The sequence below is a fragment of the Neoarius graeffei genome, chromosome 8 (genome assembly GCF_027579695.1).
Source record: "Neoarius graeffei isolate fNeoGra1 chromosome 8, fNeoGra1.pri, whole genome shotgun sequence".
In the NCBI taxonomy this organism is placed as follows: domain Eukaryota; kingdom Metazoa; phylum Chordata; class Actinopteri; order Siluriformes; family Ariidae; genus Neoarius; species Neoarius graeffei.
In genome coordinates this window covers 86,680,471-86,702,804 of record NC_083576.1, presented here as the reverse complement: position 1 = coordinate 86,702,804, position 22,334 = coordinate 86,680,471, and the positions used below count along the sequence as shown (strand labels likewise).

At 46.7% G+C, this 22,334-nt stretch overlaps 2 protein-coding genes across 6 annotated transcripts in view; one reads left to right on the top strand and one right to left on the bottom strand.

Annotated features, from left to right (window-relative positions):
• Window positions 1-428: 428 nt before the first annotated feature.
• Window positions 429-21,897, top strand: rlig1 (RNA 5'-phosphate and 3'-OH ligase 1). Of its 3 annotated transcripts, XM_060928426.1 has the most exons (8): window positions 429-639; window positions 8,083-8,200; window positions 8,565-8,660; window positions 8,767-8,883; window positions 10,510-10,707; window positions 11,560-11,729; window positions 12,759-12,848; window positions 21,427-21,511. In XM_060928426.1, the coding sequence occupies exons 1-7, from the start codon at window positions 550-552 to the stop codon at window positions 12,834-12,836; spliced, it is 867 nt and encodes a 288-aa protein (XP_060784409.1). In that variant the 5' UTR covers window positions 429-549; the 3' UTR covers window positions 12,837-12,848; window positions 21,427-21,511. The 3 variants fall into 3 exon arrangements, with proteins under 3 accessions (XP_060784409.1, XP_060784408.1, XP_060784407.1); XM_060928424.1 differs by lacking the exon at window positions 12,759-12,848 and having other exon boundaries at window positions 431-639; window positions 21,427-21,721; XM_060928425.1 differs by lacking the exons at window positions 11,560-11,729; window positions 12,759-12,848 and having other exon boundaries at window positions 21,427-21,897.
• The window catches only part of cep290 (centrosomal protein 290), a 123,420-nt gene continuing 122,908 nt past the window's right edge, over window positions 21,823-22,334 (bottom strand). For all 3 annotated transcript variants that reach the window (XM_060928419.1, XM_060928421.1, XM_060928420.1), the window contains exon 52: window positions 21,823-22,274. In XM_060928419.1, coding sequence (XP_060784402.1) covers window positions 22,086-22,274 — 189 coding nt within the window. In that variant the 3' untranslated portion in view covers window positions 21,823-22,085. The remainder of the gene's footprint in view (window positions 22,275-22,334) is intronic.

Below are 22,334 nucleotides of genomic sequence, written 5' to 3'. Positions count from 1 at the left end.
GCTCTGTAGCCCTCTGAATCGCTCTGTACCCCACTGAGTCGCTCTGTACCTCACTGAATCGCTCTGTGGCCCACTGAATCGCTCTGTACCCCTCTGAATCGCTCTGTGGCCCACTGAATCGCTCTGTACCCCTCTGAATCGCTCTGTACCCCACTGAATCGCTCTGTGGCCCACTGAATCGCTCTGTACCCCTCTGAATCGCTCTGTACCCCTCTGAATCGCTCTGTGGCCCACTGAACTGCTTTTCCCCCACCAAAGCATAACGAATCACTTCGTGTCTTGCTGAAACACTTCTTTCCTTTCAAATCATATTTTTTCTTGAACAAAATCACTTTCCCCCTCACTGACTCAATCCTCCCCGCTTGCTCTCCTCACTGAGCTGCTGTGTTGGCGCAGTGAGACTCCGGGGCAGCAGGGGGCAGCAGAGAGCCCAGCCTTCTCACTCCGCTCAGCGCGGACACACCGAACGGAAACAGCTGTGTCTGCAGACGCGTTCATGTTGTTTTAAACAGTGAAAATGGCGTAGCGGCAGGACCGGACCGGAGAGCCATGAGGCGCCTCGGCTCTGTGCAGCAGAAAATCCCCTGTGTTTTCCTCACTGAGGTGAAAGAAGAAGCGGCCACGAAGAGGATCGGTCAGGTGAGGACGCACGAGCACAGGCCTCGTTCCAAACCGCGCACTAGTTTACTTAATAATAGCAGGCGCTGAGAGCTGGAGCGGACCTGTAATGTAATGTAATGGAGCGGAGCGGAGCCTAGCCTGTAATGTAATGGAGCGGAGTGGAGCCTGGAGTGGAGTGGAGCGGAGCCTGTAGCGGAGTGTAGCGGAGCCTGTAGTGTAGCGGAGTGGAGCGGAGCCTGTAGTGTAGTGTAGCGGAGCCTGTAGCGGGGAGTGTAGTGGAGTGTAGCGGAGCCTGTAGTGGAGTATAGCGGAGCCTGTAGTGGAGTGTAGCGGGGAGTGTAGCGGAGCCTGTAGTGGAGTGTAGCGGAGCCTGTAGTGGAGTGTAGCGGAGCCTGTAGCGGAGCCTGTAGCGGAGTGTAGCGGAGCCTGTAGCGGAGCCTGTAGTGGAGTGTAGCGGAGCCTGTAGCGGAGCCTGTAGTGGAGTGTAGCGGAGCCTGTAGCGGGGAGCCTGTAGCGGAGCCTGTAGCGGGGAGTGTAGTGGAGTGTAGCGGAGCCTGTAGTGGAGTGTAGCGGAGCCTGTAGTGGAGTATAGCGGAGCCTGTAGTGGAGTATAGCGGAGCCTGTAGTGGAGTGTAGCGGGGAGTGTAGCGGAGCCTGTAGTGGAGTGTAGCGGAGCCTGTAGCGGAGTGTAGCGGAGCCTGTAGCGGAGCCTGTAGTGGAGTGTAGCGGGGAGCCTGTAGCGGGGAGCCTGTAGCGGGGAGCCTGTAGCGGGGAGCCTGTAGCGGAGCCTGTAGTGGAGTGTAGCGGAGCCTGTAGTGTAGTGTAGCGTAGCGGAGCCTGTAGCGGAGCCTGTAGCGGAGTGTAGTGGAGCCTGTAGTGGAGTGTAGCGGAGCCTGTAGTGGAGTGTAGCGGAGCCTGTAGTGGAGTGTAGTGGAGTGTAGCGGAGCCTGTAGTGGAGTGTAGCGGAGCCTGTAGCGGAGCCTGTAGTGGAGTGTAGCGGAGCCTGTAGCGGAGCCTGTAGTGGAGTGTAGCGGAGCCTGTAGCGGGGAGTGTAGTGGAGTGTAGCGGAGCCTGTAGTGGAGTGTAGCGGAGCCTGTAGTGGAGTATAGCGGAGCCTGTAGTGGAGTGTAGCGGGGAGTGTAGCGGAGCCTGTAGTGGAGTGTAGCGGAGCCTGTAGCGGAGTGTAGCGGAGCCTGTAGCGGAGCCTGTAGTGGAGTGTAGCGGGGAGCCTGTAGCGGGGAGCCTGTAGCGGGGAGCCTGTAGCGGGGAGCCTGTAGCGGAGCCTGTAGTGGAGTGTAGCGGAGCCTGTAGTGTAGTGTAGCGTAGCGGAGCCTGTAGCGGAGCCTGTAGCGGAGTGTAGTGGAGCCTGTAGTGGAGTGTAGCGGAGCCTGTAGTGGAGTGTAGCGGAGCCTGTAGTGGAGTGTAGCGGAGCCTGTAGTGGAGTGTAGTGGAGTGTAGCGGAGCCTGTAGTGGAGTGTAGCGGAGCCTGTAGCGGAGTGTAGCGGAGCCTGTAGCGGAGCCTGTAGCGGAGCCTGTAGCGGAGCCTGTAGTGGAGTGTAGCGGAGCCTGTAGCGGAGCCTGTAGTGGAGTGTAGCGGAGCCTGTAGCGGGGAGCCTGTAGCGGAGCCTGTAGCGGAGTGTAGCGGAGCCTGTAGTGGAGTGTAGCGGGGAGTGTAGCGTAGCGGAGTGTAGCGGAGCCTGTAGTGGAGTGTAGCCTGTAGTGTAGCGTAGCGGGGAGTGTAGCGGAGCCTGTAGCGGGGAGTGTAGCGGAGCCTGTAGCGGAGCCTGTAGTGGAGTGTAGCGGAGCCTGTAGTGGAGTGTAGCGGAGCCTGTAGCGGAGTGTAGCGGAGCCTGTAGCGGAGTGTAGTGGAGCCTGTAGCGGAGTGTAGCGGAGCCTGTAGCGGAGCCTGTAGCGGAGCCTGTAGTGGAGTGTAGCGGAGCCTGTAGCGGAGCGTGTAGCGGGGAGCCTGTAGCGGAGCCTGTAGTGGAGTGTAGCGGAGTGTAGTGGAGCCTGTAGCGGAGTGTAGTGGAGCCTGTAGCGGAGTGTAGCGGAGCCTGTAGCGGAGCCTGTAGTGGAGTGTAGCGGAGCCTGTAGTGGAGTGTAGCGGAGCCTGTAGCGGAGCCTGTAGCGGAGCCTGTAGCGGGGAGCCTGTAGCGGAGCCTGTAGCGGAGCCTGTAGTGGAGTGTAGCGGAGCCTGTAGTGTAGTGTAGCGTAGCGGAGCCTGTAGCGGAGCCTGTAGTGGAGTGTAGTGGAGTGTAGCCTGTAGTGTAGCGGGGAGTGTAGCGGAGCCTGTAGCGGGGAGTGTAGCGGAGCCTGTAGCGGGGAGTGTAGCGGAGCCTGTAGCGGGGAGTGTAGCGGAGCCTGTAGCGGGGAGTGTAGCGGAGCCTGTAGCGGGGAGTGTAGCGGAGCCTGTAGCGGAGCCTGTAGTGGAGTGTAGCAGAGCCTGTAGTGGAGTATAGCGGAGCCTGTAGCGGAGCCTGTAGCGGAGTGTAGCGGAGCCTGTAGTGGAGTGTAGCCTGTAGCGGAGCCTGTAGCGGGGAGTGTAGCGGAGCCTGTAGCGGAGCCTGTAGCGGAGCCTGTAGTGGAGTGTAGCGGAGCCTGTAGCGGAGCCTGTAGTGGAGTGTAGCGGAGTGTAGCGGAGCCTGTAGCGGAGCCCATAGTGTAGTGGAGCCTGGAGCGGACCTGTAGTGGAGAGGACCTGTAGTGTAGTGTAGCTTGTAGTGGAGCGGACCTGTAGCGTAGCCTGTAGTGTAATGGAGCGGACCTGTATCGTAGCCTGTAGTGTAGTGTAGCCTGTAGTGTAGCGTAGCAGAGCCTGTAGTGGAGTGGAGCCTGGAGTGGATCTGCAGTGTAGCGGAGCCGACCTGTAGTGTAGCAAGCCTGTCGTGTCGCCTGTAGCATAGTGGACCTGTAGCGTAGCCTGTAGTGTAGCCCGTGGTGTAGCGGAGCCTGGAGCGGACCTGTAGTGGAGCCCGTAGTGTAGTGGAGCCTGGAGCGGACCTGTAGTGGAGAGGACCTGTAGCGGAGCCTGTAGTGTAGTGGAGCCTGGAGCGGACCTGTAGCGGAGCCTGTAGTGTAGTGGAGCCTGTAGCGGGCCTGTAGTGTAGTGTCGTGAAGCCTGTAGTGTAGTGTCGTGGAGCCTGGAGCGGACCTGTAGTGGAGCCTGTAGTGTAGTGGAGCCTGGAGCGGCCCTGTAGTGGAGCCTGTAGCGGAGCCTGTAGTGTAGTGGGGCCTGGAGCGGACCTGTAGTGGAGCCTGTACTGTAGTGGAGCCTGTACTGTAGTGGAGCGGAGCCTGTAGCGTAGCAGAGCGGAGCCTGTAGCGTAGCGGAGCCTGTAGTGTAGTGTAGTGGAGCCTGTAGTGTAGTGGAGCCTGTAGTTGAGTGGGCCTGTACTGTAGTGGAGCCTGTAGTGTAGTGGAGCCTGTAGTGTAGTGGAGCCTGTAGTGTAGTGGAGCCTGTAGTTGAGCAGGCCTGCAGTGTAGTGGAGTGGAGCCTGTAGTGGAGTGGAGCCTGTAGTTGAGCGGGCCTGTACTGTAGTGGAGCCTGTAGTGTAGTGGAGCCTGTAGTTGAGCGGGCCTGTACTGTAGTGGAGCCTGTAGCGTAGTGTAGTGGAGTGGAGTGGAGCCTGTAGTTGAGCGGGCCTGTACTGTAGTGGAGCCTGTAGCGTAGTGGAGTGGAGCCTGTAGTTGAGCGGGCCTGTACTGTAGTGGAGCCTGTAGTGTAGTGTAGTGGAGCCTGTAGTGTAGTGGAGCCTGTAGTTGAGCGGGCCTGTACTGTAGTGGAGCCTGTAGCGTAGCGTAGTGTAGTGGAGTGGAGCCTGTAGTTGAGCGGGCCTGTACTGTCGTGGAGCCTGTAGTTGAGCGGGCCTGTACTGTAGTGGAGCCTGTAGTGTAGTGTAGTGGAGCCTGTAGTGTAGTGGAGCCTGTAGTGTAGTGGAGCCTGTAGTGTAGCGGAGCCTGTAGTGTAGTGGAGCCTGGAGCGGACCTGTAGCGGAGCCTGTAGTGTAGTGGAGCCTGGAGCGGAGCGGGCCTGTAGTGTAGTGGAGCCTGTAGCGGGCCTGTAGTGTACTGTAGCCTGTAGCGGAGCCTGTAGTGTAGTGGAGCCTGTAGCGGGCCTGTAGTGTAGTGTCGTGAAGCCTGTAGTGTAGTGTCGTGGAGCCTGGAGCGGACCTGTAGTGGAGCGGACCTGTAGTGGAGCGGACCTGTAGTGGAGCCTGTAGTGTAGTGGAGCCTGTAGCGGAGCCTGTAGTGTAGTGGAGCCTGGAGCGGACCTGTAGTGGAGCCTGTACTGTAGCGTAGCGGAGCCTGCAGTGTAGCGTAGCGGAGCCTGCAGTGTAGCGTAGCGGAGCCTGCAGTGTAGCGGAGCCTGTAGTGTAGTGTAGTGGAGCCTGTAGTTGAGCGGGCCTGTAGTGGAGTGGAGCCTGTAGTTGAGCGGGCCTGTACTGTAGTGGAGCCTGTAGCGTAGTGTAGTGGAGCCTGTAGTGTAGTGGAGCCTGTAGTTGAGCGGGCCTGCAGTGTAGTGTAGTGGAGCCTGTAGTGTAGTGGAGTGGAGCCTGTAGTGGAGTGGAGCCTGTAGTTGAGCGGGCCTGTAGTGTAGTGGAGCCTGTAGTGTAGTGGAGCCTGTAGTTGAGCGGGCCTGTACTGTAGTGGAGCCTGTAGCGTAGCGTAGTGTAGTGGAGTGGAGCCTGTAGTTGAGCGGGCCTGTACTGTCGTGGAGCCTGTAGTGGAGTGGAGCCTGTAGTTGAGCGGGCCTGTACTGTAGTGGAGCCTGTAGTGTAGCGGAGCCTGTAGTGTAGCGGAGCCTGTAGTGTAGTGGAGCCTGGAGCGGACCTGTAGCGGAGCCTGTAGTGTAGTGGAGCCTGGAGCGGAGCGGGCCTGTAGTGTAGTGGAGCCTGTAGCGGGCCTGTAGTGTACTGTAGCCTGTAGCGGAGCCTGTAGTGTAGTGGAGCCTGTAGCGGGCCTGTAGTGTAGTGTCGTGAAGCCTGTAGTGTAGTGTCGTGGAGCCTGGAGCGGACCTGTAGTGGAGCGGACCTGTAGTGGAGCGGACCTGTAGTTGAGCGGACCTGTAGTGGAGCCTGTAGTGTAGTGGAGCCTGGAGCGGAGCCTGTAGTGTAGTGGAGCCTGGAGCGGACCTGTAGTGGAGCCTGTACTGTAGTGGAGCGGAGCCTGTAGTGTAGCGGAGCGGAGCCTGTAGCGTAGCAGAGCGGAGCCTGTAGCGTAGCGGAGCCTGCAGTGTAGTGTAGTGGAGCCTGTAGTGTAGTGTAGTGGAGCCTGTAGTTGAGCGGGCCTGTAGTGGAGTGGAGCCTGTAGTGGAGTGGAGCCTGTAGTTGAGCGGGCCTGTACTGTAGTGGAGCCTGTAGCGTAGTGTAGTGGAGCCTGTAGTTGAGCGGGCCTGCAGTGTAGTGTAGTGGAGCCTGTAGTGTAGTGTAGTGGAGCCTGTAGTTGAGCGGGCCTGTACTGTAGTGGAGCCTGTAGTGTAGTGGAGCCTGTAGTTGAGCGGGCCTGTACTGTAGTGGAGCCTGTAGCGTAGCGTAGTGGAGTGGAGCCTGTAGTTGAGCGGGCCTGTACTGTAGTGGAGCCTGTAGCGTAGTGGAGTGGAGCCTGTAGTTGAGCGGGCCTGTACTGTAGTGGAGCCTGTAGCGTAGCGTAGTGTAGTGGAGTGGAGCCTGTAGTTGAGCGGGCCTGTACTGTCGTGGAGCCTGTAGTGTAGTGGGGCCTGTAGTGTAGTGGAGCCTGTAGTGTAGTGGAGCCTGTAGTGTAGTGGAGCCTGTAGTTGAGCGGGCCTGCAGTGTAGTGTAGCGGAGCCTGTAGTGTAGTGTAGCGGAGCCTGTAGTGTAGCGGAGCCTGTAGTTGAGCGGGCCTGTACTGTAGTGTAGCCTGTAGTGTAGTTGAGCCTGTAGTTGAGCGGGCCTGTAGTGTAGTGGAGCCTGTAGTTGAGCGGGCCTGTACTGTAGTGGAGCCTGTAGTTGAGCGGGCCTGCAGTGTAGTGTAGTGGAGCCTGTAGTTGAGCGGGCCTGTAGTGTAGTGGAGCCTGTAGTTGAGCGGGCCTGTACTGTAGTGGAGCCTGTAGTTGAGCGGGCCTGTAGTGTAGTGGAGCCTGTAGTTGAGCGGGCCTGTAGTGTAGTGGAGCCTGTAGTTGAGCGGGCCTGTAGTGTAGTGGAGCCTGTAGTTGAGCGGGCCTGTACTGTAGTGGAGCCTGTAGTTGAGCGGGCCTGCAGTGTAGTGTAGTGGAGCCTGTAGTTGAGCGGGCCTGTACTGTAGTGGAGCCTGTAGCGGACCTGTAGTGTTGGTGTGAGCAGTTTGGGACACAGCCACGGCGGCAGAGTTCTGTTTCTAATTAATCCCGGTGTGTTTATTAATTAATGTTTTGTTAAACAAACATCTTCTAAAAACCCCAAATCATCCTTATACCTATTGTTTATCCTTTTTCTTTTGAGATTTTGGACTCTAATCATGTCTGTGAAGATTCTCAGTATAATAATTAGATTCTCAATATTATTATTATTTAAATAACATTTTATAGTTGTGGCGGCACGGTGGTGTAGTGGTTAGCACCGTCGCCTCACAGCAAGAAGGTCCTGGGTTCGAGCCCCGTGGCCGGCGAGGGCCTTTCTGTGTGGAGTTTGCATGTTCTCCCCGTGTCCGCGTGGGTTTCCTCCGGGTGCTCCGGTTTCCCCCACAGTCCAAAGACATGCAGGTTAGGTTAACTGGTGACTCTAAATTGACCGTAGGTGTGAATGGTTGTCTGTGTCTATGTGTCAGCCCTGTGATGACCTGGCGACTTGTCCAGGGTGTACCCCGCCTTTCGCCCATAGTCAGCTGGGATAGGCTCCAGCTTGCCTGCGACCCTGTAGAAGGATAAAGCGGCTAGAGATAATGAGATGAGATGAGATTTTATAGTCGTATCATTTTTGTTTGTGTGAACTTTCCTCCCTCCCCGACTCCCGTCCGTCCATCCTTCCTCCCTGACTCCCGTCCGTCCATCTTTCTTTCTTTCAAAGACCTCCTAACTAGTATAAACCAGTTACCTCAGTTTTACAGCAGTTCTATCTTCCTGTTGAGGATTTCAGATCTGAAACGTATCTTGAATTTTCTGAATGTAGTTGAAGGTGTAGATCTGAAGTGAATTGAGTTGAATGACCGAGTGGGCTCACTGCACGAACACTTCTGCTTTCTCCTCAGTCCGGTTCCTGCATTATTGCTCCTTTCACTGCACTCACAGTCTGAAAATATCTGAATAAAGTTATTTCTAGAAAACTGAACAAAGGCGTCACGCTTCGTCCCACCCAGAGTCCGCAGAGACGGATGGAAGAAAAACCAATTCCACAAATAAGTGTGTGTAAAATCACGAAGGTCTCGCTGTACTGACGAACGTCTGCGGTGTCTGAAATGATCTTTGTGGTCGCAACTGAACCCTGCGCTTGTGAAGCTTTTATGTGACCTTGCTTTTTATGTGTTTAGCATTTTCAGGTGGTTGCCACGGATACGGTGAACCCTGTGGCTGTCGAGTCGGACGTCTACCATGCACTCGCAACGGAGAAGCTGGATGGCACGTGCTGCTACGTCACTCTGTACAGAGGTGCTGCATATCTGCATGCTGGATATAAACATATATGTATATGGAGTGACAGTTTTCTGTGTTAAAATCTCTTCTTTGCTGAGTCACAGTGTGGCGTAACACACTCGTAAGAAGGCGCGATCTGCCCTCTTCCGTATACCTGAGCTTGCAGACGCGAGTGTCATCATGATTGACGTTGGGAGAGAGACCACGCCCAGTTTGATGCCTGTGGCATCATAAAACGCTTCCAAATGTGCAATCTGATCGTTTTTTTTTTATAAACGTTGAATGAGGTTATGTATTTGTTGTTGTGAAGAATGAAGCTGAAGTTTGTTTTTCAGAAAACGCTGGATAGTTTACATCGTTCTTTTGCTTTGCTTTGCAGGAGAACCGTACCTTTGGGCTCGCCTGGATCGGAAACCCACCAAGCAGGCGGACAAGAGGTTCAAGAAATATCAGCACACTCAAAAGACCTGTAAAGGTGTTTGTTTTTTTGTTTATTTATTAAACCACTCAGCTTCACGTTGAGGGCAGGTTACAGTTCTGCTGTAAACGGCGTCGGTTTCATTTCCATTCTCAAACTTTAGGTTTCACGTGGAATGTTGAAGAGGATTTCCGAACCGTGCCTGAATCCTGGATTCCTGCACGTCGAGTTCAGTATGAGAGTGGGCATCCGGTACCTGATGAGCACGGACACATCCCGGGTAAACGACCCCATATACGCTACCGTTCAAAAGTTTGGGGTCACCCAGACAATTTTGTGTTTTCCATGAAAAGTCTCACTTTTATTTACCACCATAAGTTGTAAAATGAATAGAAAATATAGTCGAGACATTTTTCTGGCCATTTTGAGCGTTTAATCGACCCCACAAATGTGATGCTCCAGAAACTCAATCTGCTCAAAGGAAGGTCAGTTTTATAGCTTCTCTAAAGAGCTCAACTGTTTTCAGCTGTGCTAACATGATTGTACAAGGGTTTTCTAATCATCCATTAGCCTTCTGAGGCAATGAGCAAACACATTGTACCATTAGAACACTGGAGTGAGAGTTGCTGGAAATGGGCCTCTATACACCTATGGAGATATTGCACCAAAAACCAGACATTTGCAGCTAGAATAGTCATTTACCACATTAGCAATGTATAGAGTGGATTTCTGATTAGTTTAAAGTGATCTTCATTGAAAAGAACAGTGCTTTTCTTTCAAAAATAAGGACATTTCAAAGTGACCCCAAACTTTTGAACGGTAGTGTACGGTTCCATACAAAACCAACTTTAACCTCCTCTGAAAGCAATGCATCAATAACTGGTGACGTTTTAGACCAGAGCCAAACTTATACTTTTGTTTGTGGTTTGGTTCGACGCTGAACTAAACCTAGACGGCTTTTCGATTTCGTGAAATGTGGTCATTGTGATATATGTTTATTTCTGTAATATCTCACAAAATATCAGGCCGTTCTGTTCTGTGGCTGGGAAGTTATTTAATTTGAGAAGATTAAAGCAAATAATGTGCATGAAATCGCTCGCGTTGAGCAGATAGAGGAAGTCCGTGTGTGCATGCGCAGGTTTACATCATCCTGTCGCTAAACGAACAGCTGATCACACCGAGGTGCTCGCCAAGCGCCGATGTTTATTAGTTTGGTCCTGTGTTTCCTTTCCTTCGTATAGAACATAACGACTTTTCTTCTCGCTTTCTTTCCGTTACTGTAGTCGCTCTTTCACGTTTCATTCGCACACTCACATCCTCCATTTTTCTCTCCTGTTTCAAATTTGTATCCCACAATGCCTTGCGCGAATGGGGAAAGCCCACCACGTGATGTGACGCATGATGTAGTATCTTGTATTGGGTCATGGTGAAGCAGGAAAAAATAGCGGAGAATTTAGGGCCACGTGGAGATAAATTCATTCATCGTTCTATTTTAAAAAAATAAATAAATAAAATCATCAACACAATTCTAGACTCCCAGAAGAGGAAGGGCTAGCACTAGAGAGTTCACCGGCGTTTTCATGCGCCATTTCCATTGAGTAGAACAGCCAGTGAACCGCAGCGTGTTCTCCCGCTGACGTCACAACATGGCCGCGAGCCACGGACCCAGTTTTCTTGCGCTGTGCAATTTAAAAGTTGGATATTCGCGTAACAACAGCTTCTTTTCACGTAATTATAACAGAAATCTAACGTTTGCCATGTTGTATAGTTTATTTAAGAAATTGCATAGAGTCATGTTCGTGTCATCAGCACTTTAAGCACGACTTTGACCCTAATCAACTAATTCTACTGAAATGGAACTGAACTGTTTTTGTTTATATCTGTTTTAATTTTTAATATTTTGTAGGCTGGGTTCCAGTGGATGGTTTCAACAAGCAGTACTGCTGGCACGCGTCCGTGGTCGACTACGACGCCCGAACGGCTCTTGTTCTGAGGCCGAACGGTCAGGATGAAGCGCTGTTGGAAATCACCAGCGTCCCTCTGACCGAGCTGATGGAGCAAACGCTGGAGCTCGTCGGCACCAACGTGAACGGAAACCCGTACGGTGAGAGTCGCTGGTGCATCTTCTGAAACATCCTGAACTTCTTTTGTGGTGTTTTTTTGCGGCTGGGTAATTTACGATGCATCAAAACGGTGATAAATTTTCACAAAACACTTTGAGACGTCTTTTTATAACAAACATTTTAAAAATAACTTTTACATTTCTGATTGTAAGTTTGGTCCTGGAATATGAAAATTGTACTACACTAAAGCGTTTTTGTATTTGTCCTCCTTTTCAGTGTTGACTTGTACAGTATTGTGCAAAAGTATTGGCCCTCCCCTTTATTCCTTTAACCTTTATCGAGTTTAGTTTTACGACGTCTACATTATCAAGTCAAAACATGACAAACATTTGAGTTCCAAAGGTTTTTTGTTTTTCCAGCACAAAATGAAACGTTACAGGAAAAAAAAAAGTTTGTATCTGAGCAGAATATTCCATAAGAGCGCACTTTTCAGATTAAAAAAGAAAACATAATGAAGGCTGCTGGGTTTTGGTGCAAAATGAAGACGCGAGTGTGACAGTCAAAGTGTCCAGAAGAACTGTAGCTGGTTCTGGAAGATGCTCAGTAAAACCTACAAATGATTTCCGCATAAAACTGCACTCACTGGACCGGAGAATGCCTCCCCCCCTTTTTTTTCAAAAGCAAAGGGACGTCTCGCACCAAATATTGATTTTGTTTCATTAATTATGGCTTATTGATTATAGTTTTTAAAAGCCATTCTTGGTCTCCAGCATTTCTTTACATGTGCCTAAGACTTTTGCACAGGACTCTATCTACTGGGCTTTTCATATTTTAGAAGTGAAAGCGTGTCGGAATCTAAAAGCGCCTCATTAATAAAATGGTTTTGATCTCAGGTTTGGGCAGTAAGAGGAATCCGCTCCACGTTCTGGTGCCACATGGAATCCTGCGTGTCCGGAACGCTCCTGCAGTGGAGTACCATCAGCTTCGCTCGTGGTTTCGGGAAAGCGATGAAGGTCGTGTGGAGGGAATAGTGTGGCACTGTAACGACGGAGCGCTCGTCAAGGTAACGTCCTCGGGCTCTCGTTTCTATAGTAACTCTCTTCCTTCGTTCACAGATATGCGTACAGCGGACGGACGCTACAAATAAACGGAGTAAAAGCCGCGTGTAATCATTGATATGGAGGAGTTTTCTATAAAGAGATGTGTAAACACACGGTCTTTTGTTTCGCAGACATTCCACAACAGAAATGTATTAAAGAAAATACATATTTAATATTAATAAATAAACAAATCACTGTGGTGTCAGAGGAAGAAAACATTTCCGTGCATGCTGTTATTGGAAAAATAATCAACTGCAGATGGTCGCAGTAACTGCGCTTTGTCACATCACCCTCTGGTTGATCTGTTTTCCTTTAACTGCATATAAATGTAGGGAATGACAATACGGTACTGTAATTAAAACGCACAGTGTTGTGCAAAAGTCTTGGCACCCCCTTTTCCCCCCATGCAAACTTTTTTGTTATAGATTTCCATTTTATAACTAAACTTCTACATTATCGAGTCAAAACATTCTAGAGTTTCAAACATGTCCACACCCCCCCCCCCCCCCCCCCCCCCGCACAAGATTAAACATTAAATGTTTGTATCTGAGCAGTAAAGTCAAGTTTATTTGTACAGCGCTTTTAACAATAAACATTGTCGCAAAGCAGCTTTACAGAATTTGAACGACTTAAAACATGAGCTAATTTTATCCCTAATCTATCCCCAATGAGAAGCCTGTGGCGACGGTGGCAAGGAAAAACTCCCTCAGACGACACGAGGAAGAAACCTCGAGAGGAACCAGACTCAAAAGGGAACCCATCCTCATTTGGGCGACAACAGACAGCCTGACTATAATATTAACAGTTTTAACATGAAGTCAGTTTTGTTGATGTTATAAACTCTTCATTGATGGAAACTTGAGTGCAAAACTGTTCATGACAACTGCAGTCCTAAAGTTAGCAAGTCAACTGTAGTCCTCAGCCATAAAAGCATTACTGTAAGAGTCCAGAGCGTCTTCCAAGTGTGACTTTCGACTGTCCATACGATATAGGGCCGTCGTCCTCCACAGGAGCGATGCGACGAGGCTCCAGCCAGACGTAGGGCATCAGGATGGATCAGGCAGGTCTGAGGAGCAGAAGAGGTCAGCATCTCGATTTCAGGATTGACATGTAAAGCATATTCCATCCATAAGAGAGCACTTTTCAGATTAAAAAAGGAAAACATAATGAAGGCGCGAGTGTGACAGTGTCCAGAAGAACTGTAGCTGGTTCTGTAAGATGCTCAGTAAAACTGCATTGCTTGGACTTTTTTTTTTTTAATTTAAAGCAAGGCTTTTTTTAATTTAAAGCAAGACTTTTTTTTTTTAAATTTAATTTATAGGCTTTATGTTGAAACGTTTAATTTCATTATTTAAGTCATTTTTGGTCGATAGCATTTCTTTACACGTGCCTAAGACTTCTGCAAATGACTGTATATCATCGTGATGGAGAATTTTTACAACTTGTAAACTTTCAGTATTTACTGAATTATTTCAGTGCCTATTCTTCATATACCCGCGTGATATTTAACAATTATTCCATGAAATTGAGTCGTCCGTGAGCTGATAGCCGATGAGGCGCGTAGCACCGAGTTGTCCATAATCCATGTACGATGAGTGAGTGGAATAGCTGTTTTATTCTGTCCACATTCACTGGATTTTGAGAAACAGACCTTTTTTTTTTTTTTTTTTTGCAAATTCGGTAAATAAAAACTTTATACAAAACGTCTGACAATCATTTCCGCTTGGGCGGAGTTCTTAACCTATCGATGGCTGCATTAATTGACTTGAGTGTTCTGTTGTGCCGTATAGAATAGCTTTAGACATTTAAATAAATGTTGGTTGGTTCAGCAACACGCTCCGCCATTTTGTTTTTCTCTACTCATGGTACAGTGCTGAGCGTAAATAAGTACACCCCCTTTGAAAAGTAACGTTTTAAACAATATCTCAATGAACACAAACAATTTCCAAAATGTTGACAAGACAAAGTTTAATATAACATCTGTTTAACTTATAACGTGAAAGTACGGTTAATAATATAAACTTAGATTACACATTTTTCAGTTTTACTCAAATTAGGGTGGTGCAAAAATGAGTACACCCCACAACAAAAACTACTACATCTAGTACTTTGTATGGCCTCCATGATTTTTTTTTTTTTTTTGTTATTAAACTTTTTATTGGAAAAAATGAGAGCTCATACATGTATACCTCATCAAGTCTATTGCTTGAAACATATATAAAAAAACAAATAGGTTACAAAGATATTCAAAATTAAAAAAAAAAAATCATTACAAAAGCACCTATGTTCCCTAACACAGCACCCCTCTAAATTTCTAAACATCTCAAGTATCCAAAAAAAAAAAAATTATACTGTTACAAAGTAACACTAATAACCATGTTATATGGGGAGTAGTATGGACAATAATCCATCAAGGGGTGTTAATAACAGCAATGACAAAAGTATAAATAACTCAAATAATAACAATTGTGATAGTCATTAAAATAAAACAAAGATAGCTTGCTGCATACATGTGTAGCACATATAATAATAATGTAATAACTACACCAAAAACTGAAACCAGAACCAAATGAGTGTAGTCAAGAAACTAAGAACCAAGAGGAGGAGGGGGGTATGGGGTTGTCACTTTAAACTTCCTGCCTATCATTTGTTAGATAGTTGATCCAAACTTTCCAATAACTTTCAAACTTTTCTTGTTCCAGCCTCAAAATGAATGTTAGCTTCTCCATCGTGAAAATATCCTTTACCACTTTGATCCAATCTTCAATTGTAGGGGAATCTTTTACCAACCATTTCCTTGTGATTGCTTTTGTACTTGCTAATAATAAAATATTATACATATATCTGTTTTCAGGTCCCTTCACAGAGTCCGGTCTTAGCCCTAAGTATAAGGTCTCAAACCCTGATGGAATCACTATTTCCTCCATGTTCGATTTAATTTCTTCCCAGTATTTTGTAATGACCGGACAATCCCAAAACACGTGATAATGCGTTGCCTTGCTCTCGCCACAGGATCTCCAGCAGGCTGTATTTCTTCCCAGAGAAGTCCTTTGTGCTGGAACTCTAAAAAACCTGACAACATTTTTCCACCCAAATTCTCTCCAGGACAGAGAGAATGTACTCTTCCACTTCTGTAACATAATTTTTCCCCATGTTTCCATCTGCATCGTAATGTTGCTCTCCTTCTCCCATTTCTCCTTTATATATGCAGTGTCTCCTCCTTCTAGTTCTTGCAACACCTTATATATCTTTGATATGTTTCCGCGTCCAGGGTCCGATCTGTAGCTGAGTAGAAATATCTTCAGTAATCCCAAGTTAGTTTGTCGTACTTCTTCCTTTTTCGTTATATTATCTACATAATGTCTAACTTGCAAAAATCTATAAAAATCTTGATTTATTAAATTAAATCGATTTTTAAGATCCTGGAACTGTCGCAGTTTGCCCCCCTCAAAAAGGTCACTGTATTTTGCTAGCCCTTTGTCAGCCCACTGTTTAAATCTAGCATCCATCCTGTTTGGTACAAAATCTGTCATATCCTATCCATTTTATGATCCAGTAAGGTTCTTTCGCCTTATTTTCATTGATTACCCTGTGCCAAATCCTCATTGACATTTTAATCCATGGGTTTACCTCTTTTAAACAATTAATCAGTCCACTATCCCCTATAATTGCTTGTATTGGGATGTCGCTAGATATCTGACATTCTATGTCTTTCCACTTTGCTTTATAGGAAGGGTTGCAAATGTTAACCAAAATTTTTATCTGAACCGCTTGATAATAATTTTTAATATTCGGGAGAGCAAGGCCTCCTTTGTCCGTTGCTAGTTGGAGAGTTTTATAGCGAATTCTTGGCTTCTTCCCCTGCCAAATGAATCGAGATATTAATTTATCTAATTCTTGAAATTTCCCCTTTGGGAGCTCGACTGGTATGTTTTGGAACAGATACAGTAATCTGGGCAACAGGTTCATTTTTATCGCTTCCACTCTTTGTCCTAATCCTAAGAAGGGGATTAGATTCCACCTGGTCAGGTCTGATTTAATTTTGGAAAATAGTATGTCATAGTTCTCTGATATGATCATGTTCAGGTGTTTTGGGATATTCACACCTAGATATTTAACTGATTTGGATTCCCAATTGACTTTTAAATTCCTCTCTGATGGTATGGCTAGGTGAATACCTGAATGTCAAAATTTGTGATTTGTGAGTATTAAGTTTATAACCTGATAGTAAGCCATATTCCTTCAGGGTTGTGAGTAATTCTGGAAAAGAGGAGGATGGCTGCCCCAAGTATATCAAAATATCATCAGCGAACAGGGCAATTTTGTGTTCTTCATGCGACACCATAATTCCTTTAATCTTCTCATTCTGCCTTATCCATTGACTCAAGGGCTCTATAAAGATGGCAAATAAGAGCGGAGATATAGGGCAGCCCTGTCGACATCCCCTTTCTAATTCAAAACTATTTGATAATCCTCCATTAATTCGAATTTTAGCTGTTGGTTTATAGTATAGGGCTTGTATTACTTTAACAAAATCATTGTGAAACTGGAATCTCTCTAGTGTCTTATATAGGAATGACCAGTCGACAGAGTCAAAAGCCTTCTCTGCGTCTAGCCCCAGCAGAACAGCCTCTAATTTGTCTTGGTTTATATGGTTGATAACATGCAATGTCCTCCTGACATTGTCCTGGGTTTGCCTCTGCTTAATGAACCCCGTTTGATCTAATTGAATAATATCTGGAAGTATGATTTCCAAGCGTTTTGCTAAAATTGATGTGAATAGTTTATAATCCTGGTTTAGCAAGCTAATTGGTCGATAACTAGAACAATCTGTCTTATCTTTACCATCTTTCGGTATTACAGTAATAATTGCCTCCCTCCAAGATGGAGGCATCTCTCCATTTTTAATGACCCAATTGAATGTCCTCAGTAGTAAAGGTGATAATGAGTCACAGAAAGTCTTATACCACTCCGCTGTAAACCCATCGGAGCCTGGGGACTTATTAGGTTTTAGTCTAGAGATTGCCTTTTGGAGTTCTTCGATAGTCACATTGGCCAATAGGACTTTGTTCTGGTCTTCTGTAATTGTGGGGAGATTGAGTGACGCAAGCAGAGATTCAGGTGTCTTATTCCCCTTACTGACCATCCGGGTGTATAAATTTTTATAATATTTTTCAAAGCAACTATGAATGTCCTGAAAGTCAAATTTTATTTGTTTGGTGGTTGGGTCTTTGATTTTATATACTACCCTCTCTGCTTGTTGTTTTTTAAATTTATAAGCCAGAATTTTGGCTGACTTATTACCTACTTCATAATAACTCTGTTTCAAAAAGGTTAGTTTCTTCTGAATTTCTACCTCGTAAATTTCTTTGATTTGATTTTTAATTTCCTTAATTTTCTGCGTAATATCCATTTGGACATCTTTTTTGTGTTTTTTCTCCAAATTTTCTAACTCTTTTTCTAGTTTATTCAGTTTCTCCTGTCTAAGCCTCTTTTGTAGGGCCAGTTTCGCAATAATTTTCCCTCTCAAGACAGCTTTACCTGCATCCCATACCATAAGTGGGGACACTTCCCCATTATCATTTTCTGACAGGTACAACCGAATTTCCTCCTGAAGTTCTTTCTTCATTTTCCCTTTAAGTACATTTAAATTAAGTCTCCAGGAAAAACAGTTTTTGTTATTTTTAAAGTTTAAATCTAGATAAACCGGGCTGTGGTCCGAGAGGTCCATTATTCCAATTTTACAAGACTTTACAACACCAATGTCTTTGCTGTACATGAAGAAATAATCAATCCTTGAGTACGTTTTATGTGGTGGGGAATAAAAGGTGTAATCTCTAGTTGTAGGATTAAACTCCCTCCATACGTCACAAATGCCCATTTCACTCATCATCTTTCTCACCTTTTTGCTTACTGTGTTAGTCTGAGTGGATCTTGACACATCCCACTTTGGATTCAATCTCAAGTTAAAGTCACCACCACAGATCACCATTCCCTGGGCTTTTGTAATCATGAGATCAAATACTTGTCTATAGAACTCCCATGTTGCACCTGGGGGTACATAAACATTTAAGAGAGTGACTTCTGACCCTTCTAATTTTCCTACAAGCATGCTATACCTACCCTCTTTGTCCGTGGTTTCTGATATCTTTTCAAAAATTACTCTTTTCGCTATCAGTGTTGCCACTCCCCTTCTATGTCCTGTTTTATAGGACGATGAATAAACTTGATTAAAGCCCTGCCTTTTAAGTTTAGCATGCTCGGATTCAGTTAAATGTGTCTCTTGCAGGAATATTACATCTACCTTGTCTCTTTTCATTTTACCCAGAATTTTACTTCTTTTAACTGGATTAAGTACACCCTTCACATTATAAGAGGCCAACCTAAGTGGAACTTTTGGACTTTCCATTATAAATTATGTGTCTCTTAATCTTACTACCCCCCCTCCACTCAAACACTATAAGAACACGAACAGAAAAAAGAACGTGACTTGAACAGTCCCAAGAAAACATGAACTTAAGACATTTTACCAGTGACTCAAGTTGAACTTCCTGATTTGAGGTCTCGTTTGTGACCCTGAAGGAGCCGGGATGTTTTGCCGGCTCGGAGGGAAAGTCTCCAATCATCTCCAGTTGTGGAGGGCCCTCCTTTAAGTTTTCAAAATGTTCCATGTTTTAGCTTAGTCGGAGCTTCCCCGATCACACATGTTGTATTATTAATGTCATTAAACTGTCCCAAACACGTCTTAAAGTAGCGGTTAATTAATTGTTCGTTTCACTGCCACTACTACTATGTATCCTTACCGTGGGGAAACCGCTCTAAGGCGCAACAAGATCAGCGGTGAGACCGCCTGAAAACGTCCAGTCTCTTTTTAAAACCATCCTGCGTCGTCTCAGGTTGCTGCTTCGCTCTCCCCGGAGACCGGACTTTGCGCCACATCAGGTCCTTCACTCTATCAGCCCAGCTCACCGGTGGTTTAAATATCGTCACGGGCAAACCTCTCTTCACCATGTCCGTCGTAGCTTCCTCAGCAGAGTTGTACAGGCACGTCTCACCCTCGTAGAACACCCTTAATCTGGCTGGGAAAGGCGTCTGGAACCGTGTGTTGTTTTCCCGCAGCACCTTCTTCGCTTCTGCGTATTCCCGGCGCTTCTTGAGGGTCTCCGGTGCATAGTCGTGGTCCACAAAAACTCTTCTTTCCTTGTACAGAAAACCTTTTTTCTGCCATACCAACTTCAGAATTTCTTCTTTAGTTTTGCTGCTGGAGAATTTAGCGACTATAGATCTCGGGGGAGATTGAGCCGGGGGCTTCGGTCCCAGTGCGCGATGCGCACGTTCAATCTTCAGGTCATGGGTGGGGGGCAGCTCCAGCTTCTCCCTCAGCAGATTTTCCACGAATGTTATCATCGATGTGGAGTTGCTCTCGGACCCCTCCTCTATGCCGTGGATTCTTATATTCTCCCGTCTTGCTCTCCCCTCCTGGTCCGTTAGCCTGTCCTCCAGCTTAGCCTGTAGCTTTAGCAGCTCCATCGTAGCTTCTTCCAGCCCCTGCACTCTTTCCTCTGTCTCTGAAATTCGCATTTCGGCTTCTTCGACTCTGTTGTTAGTTGCCTTAATGTCTTCTCGTATCTCTCGAAGAGTATCTACATTTTCACGCCGAAATTCTCTCAGCTCTTGCAATATCATCTGCAGGCTAGCCGTGTCTGCATCCACCTGTTGCTCCGCCATGTCAGGAAGGCCGGGTGTGTCGTCCTCGACTGACTCGTCCTCGGTTGTTTGAGCTCTTTCCCTCGTCTGTGATACGCTTTTTTGTTTTGGTCTGGGCATATTATAAACGCCTTTTTAACTTGTCCTGTTAATAAGAAACAATCCCTCAAAAAAATAACGGCGTTTTCTTGATGATCGGGGAGCTCCAATAGTGTGCTGTCTACCTCATGGCTGCCAGACCGGAAGTCTTTTCCCGGCCTCCATGATTTTTAATGACGGCACCAAGTCTTCTAGGCATGGAATGAACAAGTTGGCGACGTTTTGCAACGTCAATCTTTTTCCATTCTTCAACAATGACCTCTTTTAGTGACTGGATGCTGGATGGAGAGTGATGCTCAACTTGTCTCTTCAGAATTCCCCAAAGAAAATAATTTCTTTCCACCACAAAGGTGAAGGCTACAAGAAGATCAGCAAAGCTTTACTTATCAGTCAGAATACTGTAGCAAAAGTGGTACAAACATTTAAGAAAGATGGAACTGCGACCATCTCACAGAGACGTCCAGGTCGTCCACGGAAGTTAACACCTCGACAGGAGCGTCTTCTGATGAGAAGGGTTGAAGAAAATCGGCGTGCGAGTTCACTGCAGTTATCTAAAGAAGTAGAAAGCCAAACTGGGGTGACTATTTCCCGTGACACAATACGGCGTACACTGCAGAGGAATGGCATGCATGGATGCCGTCCACGAAAGAAGCCTCTCCTAAAGCCCAGGCACAAAAAAGCCCGCCTAGAGTTTGCCAGGGCCCATGCTGACAAAGATGAAGACTACTGGGACTCTATACTCTGGAGTGATGAGACCAAGATGAATGTTTTTGGAACTGATGGTGTCGCAAAGGTGAGGAATGCAAAAAAAAAAAAAAACACATGCTAGTGGCAGTGTCCTTATGTAGGGCTGCATGAGTGCTGCTGGTGTTGGGGAGCTGCATTTCATTGATGGCGTCATGAATTCACAGACGTATTGCTCTATACTGAAAGAGAAGATGCTCCCATCACTCCGTGCCCTTGATCGTCGTGCACTTTTCCAACATGGCTAAACACACATCTAAGGCCACTGTTGGATTTCTGAAGAAGAACAGGATGAAAGTGATTCAGTGGCCAAGTATATCTCCTGATCTGAACCCAATCGAACACCTATGGGGAATTCTGAAGAGACAAGTTGAGCATCACTCTCCATCCAGCATCCAGTCACTAAAAGAGGTCGTTGTTGAAGAATGGAAAAAGATTGACGTTGCAAAATGTCGCCAACTTGTTCATTCCATGCCTAGAAGACTTGGCGCTGTCATTAAAAATCATGGAGGCCATACAAAGTACTAGATGTAGCAGTTTTTGTTGTGGGGTGTACTCATTTTTGCACCACCCTAATTTGAGTAAAACTGAAAAAAAAAAGTGTAATCTAAGTTATATTATTAACCTTACTTTCATGTTATAAGTTAAACAGATGTTATATTAAACTTGTCAACATTTTGGAAATAGTTTGTGTTCTTTGAGATATTGTTTAAAATGTTACTTTTCAAAGGGGGTGTACTCATTTACGCTCAGTACTGTATATGAGCTGATACTCTAGTAGTAGAGTAGCCAAATGGAGCGCGTGAATATGGATTGAATAGAATATAATATCGTCTCAGGACTGAGATATTCGTTACCTCAAACTGCCTCAGGACTAATCTCAGCCCCGTGGGTGACCGAGCCTTTTGTTCTGCTGCCTCTCGCCTACAGTATGGAATGCCCTCGCTGACCATCGGAGGGAGCCACAGACTACAGCGAGTTTTAAAAAAGGACTTAAAACCTTTGTTTAGTGGAACATATGACTGACTTTTACATTCTGCTTTATCTCGGAGCACTTTGAGCTTTGTTCTAAATGTAAAGTGTGTTAAATGTTATTACCTGTCCTCACAGATTCATCGGCACCACTTGGGTCTGAAGTGGCCCGATGGCGACGCCTTCTTAAACTCCCGGCCCGTGGTGGTTCGCGTGGACCGGCTCCCGTTAGATCCGGACACTTCCCCTGCCTCGCAGAAGAACCTGTTCGCTGCTCTGTCCGGTCTCGCCAGACGCCATTTCAACTCCATCAGAGACGTCCAGCTCGAAACCTGATCGGTTCCACGACGTTCCTCTTCCTCAAGTGGTCCTCCTCTGCGTTTTCATCTTTACTGACAGGACGAACCTGTTGTAGAATTCTTTACGAAATCTCTGCTGGTGTCCGCTGTAAAGTATCACTTAATCATAGAGTTACTCCATCATGTTGAGCCTGAAATGGTGGATTGAATTGCTCTTGATTTTTAAGACGGAAAATTTAATTTCATTTAATTTATTGAGCCAGAAATGAAATGATGTGACTGTTATAATAAACACATGTAACAGCTTGAACTGAAGTTATAAAATATATTTTGGCACAATTTTGGGGCGGGGATGAGTGGAGTGAAGTGAGGCTCATCATCACGACGACGTTCTCGTCGCCATCGCATTTAAAACATCCATAAATATACTTTTTACAAAAGTAAAATAACGGAACTATAAAAACATCACTGTCCACTTCTTTTCCTCTCCTTCCCCTGTTAACTCAGCGACCCGTCCGTCGGGATGTCCACTTCTACCCCAAAGCGCTCGGACAGTTTTTTCAGCTGCTCCTCCAGGATGATGTTCTTCTTCACCTCTACGTTGTAATTGAACTTGAGATCTTCGAGCTCTTCGAAGAACGTCGGGTCAAAGTTGGCCAGTTCTTTGGTCATCCTTCTGACTTCGTCCTGAAGATATGAGCGAGAGATGAATCACGAATACTCGACACGTGTGCTTTATTAAAATCA

Bases quoted from the DNA above. Each gene is read 5' to 3' on its own strand.
- rlig1 (XM_060928424.1), top strand. From the start codon at position 550: ATGAGGCGCCTCGGCTCTGTGCAGCAGAAAATCCCCTGTGTTTTCCTC. The intron at 8,661-8,766 runs GTGTTTGTTTTT...CTCAAACTTTAG, and splicing joins CACTCAAAAGACCTGTAAAG to GTTTCACGTGGAATGTTGAA. The intron at 11,730-21,426 runs GTAACGTCCTCG...CTGTCCTCACAG, and splicing joins ACGACGGAGCGCTCGTCAAG to ATTCATCGGCACCACTTGGG.